This window comes from Diabrotica undecimpunctata, chromosome 6 (assembly GCF_040954645.1).
Source record: "Diabrotica undecimpunctata isolate CICGRU chromosome 6, icDiaUnde3, whole genome shotgun sequence".
NCBI lineage: Eukaryota > Metazoa > Arthropoda > Insecta > Coleoptera > Chrysomelidae > Diabrotica > Diabrotica undecimpunctata.
Window position 1 is genome coordinate 20,727,307 of NC_092808.1, and position 13,124 is coordinate 20,740,430.

The following is a 13,124-nucleotide window of genomic DNA, read 5'->3' on the forward strand; positions in this document are numbered from 1 at the left end:
TGTTCCTAAAAATACTCAAATATGTTTGTTTCATAATTTTATGCTTTTGTAAGATATACTAAGAATCTTAATTGTTTTCTATATAATGAATAAAAAATTCAAAGTAAAAAATATAGGCTTTTTTCTATGGAGTAGTAAAATTTACGATAGTCCCGTATTTACGTTTGGCAAAAACAGTCCCGTATTCTAGGGTTAATATGAATTATAAAATGATCATTTTTGTTATAACAATTTTTGTGAATGTACTGTAAATCAAGATATTAAATTTATATTGAATTACAATAATCCTATTCATGTTTCTACAAAAATTAATACAAAGTACTAATAAATCTTAGTCTACAAAAAATTAAAACCATAATCCGTTAATGAAAGATAAGAAAAATTAAAAAAATTAGTGTATATAAAAGAGATCTATTTCATAGTTGTTTGACTAGGCAATTTAGTTTCATCAAAAATATAATTACATACAATGTTACAAATATTTTTGCTTTTTGCATTGTTTTTACATGTCCATTCAAAACGTAAGTAATAAAATGCAACTAATAATATAGTTTACTTCTGTTTTAAATTTGTTTATTAGCTGTGTTCTCTATCGGATGAGTCTTTGTGGGTTGGGGCTTAGACCTTTCCACACTGCGAAAAATATATTGTATGTAGTCTACTTCTATTCTTCTTCTTATTGTGCCGTCTTTTAACGCAGGTTGGCGATCTCTTCTTTAAACACTTCCCCATCTTTTGCAACGTGAAATATCTGGTTAACACTGAGGTTAGTCCAATCTCTGATATTCCTTAGTCAAAATTTCTTTTTTTCCAAGCCTCTTCCTTGCATGATGACGTATAGAAGAAAGTATGAATCATTTTTAAGCATGTGTCCCAGATGCAATGTTTTCCTTGCTTTAATTGTGTTTGTAAGCTTTCTGCCATGTCGAATTCGTCTTAACACTTATTCGTTTGAGACTTTTGCAACCCAAGGAATTTTTAGAATACGGCTTTATATCCACATTTCGAATGCCTTCAATTTTTTTACTGATTATGCTTTCAGAGTTCAAGCTTCTACCCCATATAGCAGTTGCGACCATACATAATATTCGACAAACTCCAATCTGATAACCATACTTAATTTCTTATTTGTAAATATTGACTTGTATTTTCTAAATCCTTTTCGAGCTATTTCAATTCTGACCTTTGTAGCGACAGCAGAAATCCCCGTCTGACTCCTCTTTGAATTTCTACTTGCTTTGTCTCACTCTCTTCCAATCTTACGACCGCTATTTAATTGTAGTATAGATTTGTGATTAAATTAATATCCTTCGGATCTAGGTGTATGTGTTTCAATGCATGTATAAAATTACCATGTTGAACTCTGTCGAACGCTTTTTGAAAATGTGTACAACATAATGACTACGTTTGTATTTTATACCCAGCATTTTTTTAATAGTACAGCCATTGTGCAATGGCTGTACTACAATACCACTCTTGTCCCCATTCCACCTCTAAATCCAAACTGTGTGTTGCCCAATTCTGAAACCTCACATTTTTATATATCCGCTCTTGAATAACTTTGAGCAGTATTTTTAAAGTGTGGCTCATGAGGCTTATTAATTGGTATTCATCGCAAGATTTAGGATTATTTTTTTTGGGTAAGGGTAAAAAAAAGATTTTAACCATTCTTCATGAATTTGACAGTCGTGGTATATTTTATTAAATAATTTTAGACATTCAATATTTTCGTTATTCAGGATTTTTAATATTTCTACTGGAATTTCATCAGGACCTAGCGCTAAACTACTTTTTGAGTTTTGAATTGCCTGTTTCACTTCTGATATTAGAATTTGTATATTTTAATCAGTTGGTAATGTTAGTTTATTTCTTCCCTTATCTGTAAATAAGTTCTTGATGTATTTCTCCCAAGTTTGTTTTTTTTCTGCTTGGAGTTTCTTATAACTTGTGGTATTTTTTCCCGTATATTACCCATAATTTCTTTCAGTTTCTTCTGTAGGTTATGTAGGTCGTGTTTCATATGACATTCATCTATTTCTTTGCAATTTTCATTCATTCAGCGTTCTTTAGCTTCCTTGATCTGCGTTTCTGCTAGTTTCTTCATTTGCTTGTATTTTTCTTTATTTGTATTTCTGTATTTTCGTTTTTCTTCTATGAGCTGTATAATAACTAGTCATCTAGTCCTTGTTTGCACTTTGTCCTTTTCTACCCACAAAAGTTTGGCCAGCGTTGCTTCATTTATTTGTTGTTGACATTTTTCACCCTTAAGCTTTGAGAAATCTAGTCTTAATTTTCCTTTTTGCTCTGTTATTTTCTCAATTTAATGTTAATGTTAGTCTACTTCTAGTATCAGTCCAAAAGAGTCAGGTTTCTAATAATGTCAATTTTCGCTGAATCTGCATATAACATCATGATACCTGAGTGAATAGTTTCTAGTGAGAACATTGGTGATTACTCTGATTTTAGTTCTCTGACGCTCCAAAAGATTGTCATACTCTTTTCGCTTGTCTTTGACATAAAATAAACATTACTTTAGGTAAAAAGAAATAAGAATGAGACTTACTCACAATCAATTTATTTTGCCACCAACTACCGGTTTCCCATACTATAATTTGCTATGCATCTTCAGGTCAACGGTACATGGTAAACTAAATGATGCCGATACAAGAATTATTATTAAATGTTTGAGAAAACATTTAGCTTTTTTTATTTATTTTTACTATTTAACCCTTTAATCGGCAAGATAGAAATAGCAGGTTTTTAGTTTCAGGAATTTTGGTTTTAGGGTAATTTGGGTGTGGGAAAAATGAATCTGAGGTCAGTTTGACAATATTGTGTGTGTGTTTGGTCGCCAGCTCAATAAATGGTAGACCGTCTACAGACGGTCTTGTCGTTCAGAAGGAAAATTTATGAAAACACCATAATTTATTAGTTGCACGAAATTAATATTTTTATCGAAAAAAAAATTACAAGTAAATACACAAAAAGGTATCAGGCTTCGGTGTGATACCATGTGAAGCAATTTTTACCTTTCCTGTTGGAGAAATGAAGGTTGCACTTGGTGAAAAACGAATGAGTGTCAGACTTTATACACAGTTTGCACGACTTTTACGATTCCCATTCAGGCCAATGATTTAATCCGCCGTATCTTACACTATCCACCTGATGAACAGCTCATCTACCGACGGCAGAACTACTAGATGGCTGTGGAGCGGACGATGGTCGTCCAACAGGACGTTTTTCAGTAGTAGCACACAGCTCTTTAGCCATTTTCAATCGAAATTGTTGCATCGTTATGTCTTTGTCTTTCACCTTCATCGGAGACATTACGATTTTTCTCGACATTTACGCATCGATAAAGAACGAAGACATTGGTAATCGCCATTTCCAGCAGATGGTAAAAAATTCTGGTGGCCATGTCCATTGTTTTGATACTTAGTCCATTTTGACCCATATATGAATCCATGATGTCTACACCTCCCGTGTGGGAGTTGTATTCTCAAATGATTTGTATAACCTCGTTCACATGTAAGTACATTGAACGTTGACGCCACAGAATATTCTTCCATTCCTGTGAAACCTTTGCAATATTTTTTAACGCTGAAAGAAAAAATAATCAGTAGATCTCAATTTTTTTTATTCATAATATGTTCAGACCTCTTCAAGTGAAGCCACCTACTGATGGTACTACTCTCGGGCCGGAAACTTCCAAAAGCGGGTAACAATGATATTGGTCCCTTTGGTGGTTTGAATGTAGATGCAGGTGTTGCTGCTGATGTTATTGCTATTACTGTCATATCTACTGTTGTTGCTACCGTGGTTGTATCTTCTGATGTCGATGCTACTGTTTCTGCTGCTGTAGTAGGTGGAGATTCATCTATAATTACAAGAGCCGCTTAAGGAGTGGAAGTTTGTACTATTGGAGTAGCATCGATCGAACTGAGTGAAGTACTACTGATATTCAGTGATAAGTTTGCAGCTTGTACAAATTTAGTGGTTGATTCTAAGTTTTGCATGCATTCAGTTATCATCTCATCATCCTAAGGTGTTATTTTATCACACTTGTGATCCGGATCACTGTCTACGTCATCAACATATTCTTCATCCGTAAACGATTCCATAATGTCTGTTACTTCTTCTTCACTCAGAGTAGAGACATAGAATCCTTTTCCTACCGCCCACGCTCTCCTACATCTTTCTACACCATGTTTACCCTTCATTTTCTACATAATACAACGATAAACGCAGGTTTAGTAGGCAAAATAAGAACAAAAATATGCATGATAATAAGAAAAGAGCAGAAACGTCTTGCAACTAAGCGACAAGACCGTCTGCAGACGGCCTTCATTAAATGCGCTATATTTCATAGCTACTGATTATTTCCTCAACACACAGTAGATAATCAATAAATATACCTAATAACTACTCACCACAAAAATGTTCATGTTTATTTCTCAACTAGAAAGTACTTTTTTAAAATTCATTGTTGTTACCCGTAACACAAATAATTTTAGCGTCTGAATCATACGAATGTCTCGACACAAATGCCAGCTACTGTAAATCAACTAAAGCTAGAGTGTTCAAACTGGTACCGTTTGTTTCGTATTTTCAGTACCTACAAACGGATTTGTCGTTCAGCTCGATTACACACGTTATTAAAAAAAATACTTAGGTTAGAGTAAAGACCGTCTGTAGACGGTCTTGCCGATTAAAGGGTTAAAATCTAACTTATATTTGTAAATATATATGTATATATATTCTAGCCACATATTGTCCATTGGGATCCTACATTGAACATGAGACTGATTGTACGAAGTTTTATCAGTGCGCACCTTGGGGTGCACAAGAGATGAATTGCGCACCTGGCACTGTATTTGATCCAGAAATTTCTGTTTGCAATTTTCCTCGGCCAGGGTTATGTTCTCAGAAGACTACAGAAATAACACTAAATCCAGAGCTGTCTACGAGTTTTTCGGAAGAACCAAAAAGGATTTCAACAACAATAAAACCACCAAGTACTTCTAATCTAATAGAAGATGAAACTACTACAGAAGCCAAGACAATATCATCAAAAGAACCGAATAATATTGAAACATCTACGGAAACTGTTTCTCAGAAACCTGAAACGGAAGAACCAGTAACTGATACTCGAAAACCAGACAATCTGACAACTGATTCTGAAGAAACTAAGGCGCCTGTATCCAATAATCCTACTAGTACGGAGGAATCAGTTAATCAATCTACTGATACTGAAAAACCAGCAGCAAGTACTAAAGAACCAGCAGTTAGTACTGAACAACCATCAGCGAGTAGTAAAGCACCAGAAGATTCCACTGATCTAACTAAAGTACCGCTAGTAACTGATTCCGAGAAGCCTGAAACTGAAGAACCGGTAACAGATACTCTATCACCAGAAAATTCGACGACTACTTCTGAAGAATCTGAAGAGACTGCATCCAATAATCCTAATAGTACAGAGGGATCAGGTAATCAATCTGCTTATACTGAAGAACCAGTAGCAAGTACTGAAGAACCAGCAGTAAGTACTGAACAACCATCGGCGAGTAGTAAAGCACCAGAAGATTCCACTGATCTGACTAAAGCACCGCTAGTAACTGATTCCGAGAAGCCTGAAACTGAAGAACCAGTAACTGATACTCTAGCACCAGAAAATTCGACGACTACTTCTGAAGAATCTGAAGAGACTGCATCCAATAATCCTAATAGTACAGAGGGATCAGATAATCAATCTACTGATACTGAAGAACCAGTAGCAAGTACTGAAGAACCAGCAGTAAGTACTGACCAACCAGCACCTAGTAGTAAAGCACCAGAAGATTCCACAGATCTAACTGATGCACCGCTAGTTACTGATTCCGAGAAGCCTGAAACTAAAGAACCGGTAACAGATACTCTAGCACCAGAAAATTCGACAACTACTTCTGAAGAATCTGAAGAGACTGCATCAAATAATCCTAATAGTACAGAGGAATCAGATAATCTATCTACTGATACTGGAGAACCAATAGCAACTACTGAAGAACCAGCAGCGAGTAGTAATGCACCAGAAGATTCCACTGATCTGACTGAAGCACCGCTAGTAACTGATTCCGAGAAGCCTGAAACTGAAGAACCGGTAACTGATACTCTATCACCAGAAAATTCGACAACTACTTCCAAAGAATCTGAAGAGACTGCATCCAATAATCCTAATAGTACAGAGGGATCAGATAATCAATCTACTGATACTGAAGAACCAGTAGCAAGTACTGAAGAACCAGCAGTAAGTACTGAACAACCATCACCTAGTAGTAAAGCACCAGAAGATTCCACAGATCTAACTGATGCACCGCTAGTTACTGATTCCGAGAAGCCTGAAACTGAAGAACCGGTAACAGATACTCTAGCACCAGAAAATTTGACGACTACTTCTGAAGAATCTGAAGAAACTGCATCCAATAATCCTAATAGTACAGAGGGATCAGGTAATCAATCTGTTGATACTGAAGAACCAGTAGCAAGTACTGAAGAACCAGCAATAAGTACTGAACAACCATCACCTAGTAGTAAAGCACCAGAAGATTCCACTGATCTAACTGATGCACCGCTAGTTACTGATTCCGAGAAGCCTGAAACTGAAGAACCGGTAACAGATACTCTAGCACCAGAAAATTCGACGACTACTTCTGAAGAATCTGAAGAAACTGCATCCAATAATCCTAATAGTACAGAGGGATCAGGTAATCAATCTGCTGATACTGAAGAACCAGTAACAAGTACTGAAGAACCAGCAATAAGTACTGAACAACCATCAGCGAGTAGTCAAGCACCAGAAGAGTTCACTGATCTGACTGAAGCACCGCTAGTAACTAATTCCGAGAAGCCTGAAACTAAAGAACCAGTAACTGATACTCTAGCACCAGAAAATTCGGCAACTACTTCCAAAGAATCTGAAGAGACTGCATCCAATAATCCTATTAGTACAGAAGGATCAGATAATCAATCTACTGATACGGAAGAACCAGTAGCAAGTACTGGAGAACCAGCAGTAAGTACTGAACAACCATCACCTAGTAGTAAAGCACCAGAAGATTCCACTGATCTAACTGATGCACCGCTAGTTACTGATTCCGAGAAGCCTGAAACTGAAGAACCGGTAACAGATACTCTAGCACCAGAAAATTCGACGACTACTTCTGAAGAATCTGAAGAAACTGCATCCAATAATCCTAATAGTACAGAGGGATCAGGTAATCAATCTACTGATACTAAAGAACCAGTAGCAAGTACTGAAGAACCAGCAGTAAGTACTGAACAACCATCACCCAGTAGTAAAGCACCAGAAAATTCGACAACTACTGCTGAAGAATCTACAGAGACAACGGAAGTACCAGAGAAGATAACTACGGAATCAGAAAAGGTAATACTGAGTATTCTAAATAGTGCTAATATTTTTGAGCAATATAATTAATTTTGTTTAAAGTTTTACTAAAAAAATCAAATAGGTAATTCTTCCAAAACTTTTTAAAGTGTGATAATTTTGTCGTTGTGTGTGTGTGTTTGAGAGTTTTTGGCTTCGGTGTCAATGTCTACTAATTAGTGTCTAGTATATCTGCAGTTATCAGAGATAACTAATCAGCTATTTTTATTTTTTATGTGCTGTATTTGTTTGTTTTAATTTTTTTACCTTTTTTTATTTATATTCATATTTTTTTATATATATAATTTATTTTTTTCTTTCACTATAATTTTGAATAATACTGTAGTATTTTCAAAAGGATATTTGTATACTGTCGTTATATCACTAGTACTATATTATCGACAACACGGCCGTTAAAATCACCTATAATGATTCCTTTTAAATCATCTACCAAAAATTTAAAAAATATATTACTCATATTATACTTTTTATTATTTTTTAGGAACCCATTCAGGATCCAACAAGTATTTGCAGGGAGCGTCCTGATGAAAGGTTTTTCAACGAAAATCCTTACAACTGTTCCCAGTACATAATGTGCAATTATGGTAATGGTGTAGTCTATACATGTCCTAATAATCAATTCTACGATCCTATAACAAGAAGTTGTAGTTCACAAAATAATGGCTGTTCGCAAAAATAACGTGTAATTAAATATAATACACAATAAATTTAATTTAAGGTTTTGGAAACTTCTTGTTCTTTTCTTTTCTTTCTTTCTGTAAAAAAGAATTCATTTTATGCGTGAATCCTTGAAATTGTTGCCATATTTTTCACTTCATTAATATAAGCAACTTCATCACCCGTACTTATTAAAACTAGTTCAAAAATTTTATGAAACGGCATCAGTAGTTAATATAAAAAAAAGATCCTGACACTTGGGGAGTGCCGACAGAAGTAACTACTTCTTATAGCGTGTTAATATTATATATAAGTTAGTGCAATTTTATGTCTGCTTATTACTGAGTTGTTAATATTTTTTATAATAACACTACACATTTAAGTTCTAAATTTGTTAAATATAATACCTATAGAATTTATTCAACATATACATTTATAATATTTTTTTGTAGTTATGCACAATTATTTCATTTTGATTATTATTATATTCTAAGAAGAATAATGAATAATGGGAGGGTATATTAATTAATTTACATTAACAATTTTACAGGTGTAAATATTTATCTATAAACGGCCATAAAATTTCTAAAATAAACTTTTGTTTATTTTAATTAATTTTGTTTAATTTTGTTTAATTTTATTTAATTTTATTTAATTTTATTTAATTTTATTTAATTTTATTTAATTTTATTTAATTTTATTTAATTTTATTTAATTTTATTTAATTTTATTTAATTTTATTTAATTTTATTTAATTTTATTTAATTTTATATAATTTTATATAATTTTATTTAATTTTATTTAATTTTATTTAATTTTATTTAATTTTATTTAATTTTATTTAATTTTATTTAATTTTATTTAATTTTATTTAATTTTATTTAATTTTATTTAATTTTATTTAATTTTATTTAATTTTATTTAATTTTATTTAATTTTATTTAATTTTATTTAATTTGTTTACTTTTATTTAATATTATTTACTTTTATTTAATTTTATTCAATTTTATTGAAAGAGACTAAGAGGCTCTCAAAGAGACTTATGGTTACAGAAAAATAGTAAATCTCTCAACGTTACGAATATCAAATTTCAAATCATATTACAAAATAGGTATATCCCTGTTTTTATATAATTTAGAAAATCCATTTAAGAGACAATTAGCCAGACTTTTGGTCCACTCTGTATGTAAGCAACGAAATCAAGAGGTAAATCATCTTTGCTAAAAGGTGCTCCTTTGATCAGTCAAAATATCTACTCGTAAATCAAGAAATATCTTAAGAAATACAAAAATTAGAATTTTTCTGAATTAAAACTCAAATAAGAACAGAACTCTGAATACTTGCTCAAAAATATAAGAATCTAATAGGAATTTTGGTAAACAAGTTCTGAGAATAATATACACATCAAAATAATCTATGGGGCAAAAACAAAATGAGATATTACAGAAGGATTTCAAATTATTTATTTCAAATATTTTTAATAAAAGTTATAAACAAGTGTCCCGAATATACAATAAACATTTTTTTTTAGAATTATCGCAATATTTCTTAAAAAACTTAGAACTTCAGAAGTCAAAAAATGGTAACAAAAAAATATGAAAAGCCCCTTAACTCTCAACAAAGTAGTCATTACGTTAAGTTAGTAAAGTATATGACCTTCACTGTGCTGATTACTGTCCTACAGCTATAAGGAAAACTCATGATCAGATGGTCAATGTCTTGCTGCGGTATTCCGTTCCACTTCATTGAAAGGCCCTCAAAGAGTTGTCTTATATTAAGATTTTGTTGTAAAATGCGTCTTCCCAATATGTACCAAACATGCTCAATTGGGTTTAAATCTGGCGATTGTGCAGGCCGTGGTAAAACTTCAAAAGTAGAGGCCACTAACGTCTAACCCAATTTGCGTATTCTTGTGCTCACTGAAGTCGATGAGCGTGATTTTCTCTGGATAACACAGGCACTCTTAGAGGTAATCGAAAATTTAAGCCTACTTCATGCAGTCTATTTCTAATGGTTTGGTCACTTTTAAACCCATGATGGGTCTCTTGCAGCCTCATTTGTAATTATGATGCAATTACAGTGCGATCTCGCAAAACCTGCAACCTCATAAAACGGTCTTCAATCTGGTTGGTTATCCTTGTAGATAGATAGATAAATAGAGAGATAGATAGATAGATAGATAGATAGATAGATAGATAGATAGATAGATAGATATATAGATAGTTTACTTGACTGTAAGTTACAACAAGGTAGGGCCTTGTAGGGCCTGTATGACGCTCAGCAACGACACCAGTTTGTTGACACCTTAATAAAAAACGATTAATGAGACTTCTGTTCGTATGAAGGACCTCAGGAACGTCTCTTTGACTTCTGCCAGTTTGAAGCATCCCAATAGCACGCCTCTGTGTTAAGCGATTTAAGTTATATTTCTCTATTATTGGGAATTGCAAATCAGGCTACCAAGTGATAGAAATAGATAGGCCAAAACTAGAGATATGGGCCAAAATAGTTTAGTGAAATTTTCGAGTTAATGTAGAAAATTAAGTAAATATTAAACACATTGCTTAGTTCGCAGCATAATACTGTAAAAATTACTAAGATTGTAATGGGCTATGGCCTAATGCTAATTTTGTAAGTATTTGTAATTTTTTTAACAGTTGTGCCACTTTGGCATTGGCTGTTTGAGACAAACATGTCAATAAAAGTAAGAATAATAGGCCATCGTGTATGAAAACAACCCATCCCATAGAAATAAATGTAATATACCAAAAATAAATGTAATATACCAGAGATAATGACTTTTATTAAACTGAAAAATTACAAATTAAAACTTATTGCTAGTTTTTTTACCTAAGTTGTAATCAAACTTTCACTGTTATTGTTTTTAAATGTTTTCATTATACACTACTCCACTGAAAAATCGCTCATTGCTGCGTCTAATTCATTTCTTGCTGTGTTCGAGTCTGCTAGTTGGTGATAGAATTTATGATAGATGGGTGGAACATATTCTAGTAAACACAGAAGGTCTTTCTTTTTTCAGGGTTGATTTTTCTTTCATCCGAATAGAGTGTTTAGAGCTCTAGGTTAGCAGCATCTTGAGAATTCCTTTTACTGAAGTTAACTTCAGTAAAAAGGACTTCTGGATTATTCAAATATTTAAAATACATGGAGAATGGATGCATCCTACTATACAGCATTCATTGCATTTTTAGCCACTTTAAATACCTCTTCTGCTTTTCTATCAAGCTAAAGTTTGGTCACAAAATGAGTAGGAATGGCTGCTCACTGTAAATTTGTGATCAATATGTTCCACACTATAAGCTGGATTTGATACAATGTACATACACAACACCGCAATTTTTATGTTGCGGTTCTGACCGCCACATTGGTCTGAGTACATTATTAGTTTCTTTGTACGTACATTTAATAAATTTTAATAAACATGAACCTATTTCCTGTGGCCCTCTGGATGCAGTCGGTTCGTCCCAAATGTACATAAAAATGTCATCGGTAGCAGCATTGGGAATCCCTAAACAGTAAGTCCATAACTGCTGTTTATAATAGCATATTCCAGTTGAAATTACCGGAGTTGGAAGAGTCTTCAGACCAAATATAATTACTGTGGTGTCATTGTTTTCTTTTTCATACTGTATATCAATTTTCATATTATCCATGGCACTTTCCGCTTGTCTTAAATGAATCTCCTTGGCAATGATAAGTTGAACTTTTCAGTGAATATTTTTTCAAAGATGTATTTAGAAACAGGTTCGCTGACTTTCTTTTTATATTCGGAATACATTATTGTCAAATTCAAATCAGGTGGCAAATACTGTCTTGTCTCACTTTTGTGTCTGGTTTAGTGTGAATCGTATTTTGGAAAAGTATTAATGAACTCCTTTACTTTATTTTCTTTCAGCTCAGGGGCTTTGTTTTTTGGGACATGTTTACCTCGCTTGTCAATAGGGGGTGTATCACCAACTGATAAATTTTTCAAAACCCTTGTGAGACGTCGATCTAATACTTAAAGACCATATTTGAAAAAATGACTTAAACACGAATTTGTTTTCCATTCATATCTGGTAAATAATGTAGTCTGGAAAATTCTCTCGGCTTTGTTGTGGCATCGTTTGCATTTTGTTTACATAATCTTGCTTTAATTACGACATTTACGAGTGAGCACAGGTATGAGCTTTGCAAATTAAAATTTGATAATCCATAAAATGTGGCAATTGAAAATTGATAATCCATAAAATTTGGAAAATAGTACTCTTTGTCCTTCAGGGGCGATCTTCTCGTGGCATTTTTCTTTACAGGGTCATCGATATTGTGTATTTTTTGTTTTAGCGAAAACGAGAACGCCTTTAGTGTTAGTGTATTCCTCACCTTTAGCTCGTTTGTTTTTTCTTACATTTCTTTTTCACGTATTTTCCTTGCGAATGCGTTTCCTTGTCGTCTTTGTAGAAACTGACGACTGGTCTTCTTCATTAGAGAAATTTCTTACTTCTTACCGCAATTGATTTGTTGAAAGATCGTGGGGATTTATCACTACTAAACTATTTATTGTAGGGATATGTGGAGATGCTAGTCTTCGCCGATAAGCATAAAACGATTGACCACTTGGAGGACAACATTCGCAGCGTTATTGCCGATATATGGCAAAAAATATTGGAAAAAGTGATCAAAAATTGGACCTCCAGTTCTACGTCATTGTCAGCCGAAACGGTCATATCCAGAAATCATGTTTAAATTATAATGCTAAAAGATGATTTTTCAAATAAAGTCAATTTCATGTCAATTTATAAAAACCATCTTTGTTTTATTCCATTTCAAGGTTCGATCTACCTCTAAAAAACACCCTTTACAAAAACAAAGAAAAAAAGAAGCAAAAGATATTAAGTTTTTCATGTAAACTAATATAATTAAGTGGCAATGATTTTATACCAGATATCACATTTTGTTGATACTTATATAACTATTAAAAATGTTCATTAATAAGCAAATTTACCGATAATAACTTGGAGTGTAC

General features: G+C 33.1%; 1 protein-coding gene across 1 annotated transcript; it reads left to right on the plus strand.

The window, feature by feature from the left end:
- Positions 1–409: 409 nt before the first annotated feature.
- On the plus strand, positions 410–8,120 carry LOC140444250 (uncharacterized). The gene is made up of 3 exons (XM_072535995.1): positions 410–521; positions 4,764–7,420; positions 7,923–8,120. Exons 1-3 carry the CDS (start codon positions 470–472, stop codon positions 8,118–8,120), a joined length of 2,907 nt encoding a protein of 968 aa, XP_072392096.1. The 5' UTR covers positions 410–469.
- The last annotated feature ends 5,004 nt before the right edge of the window (positions 8,121–13,124 follow it).

Coding starts and splice junctions, on each gene's coding strand:
- LOC140444250 (XM_072535995.1), top strand. CDS start 470: ATGTTACAAATATTTTTGCTTTTTGCATTGTTTTTACATGTCCATTCA. Junction 522..4,763: donor TTTACATGTCCATTCAAAAC/GTAAGTAATAAA, acceptor TATATATTCTAG/CCACATATTGTCCATTGGGA. Junction 7,421..7,922: donor TAACTACGGAATCAGAAAAG/GTAATACTGAGT, acceptor ATTATTTTTTAG/GAACCCATTCAGGATCCAAC.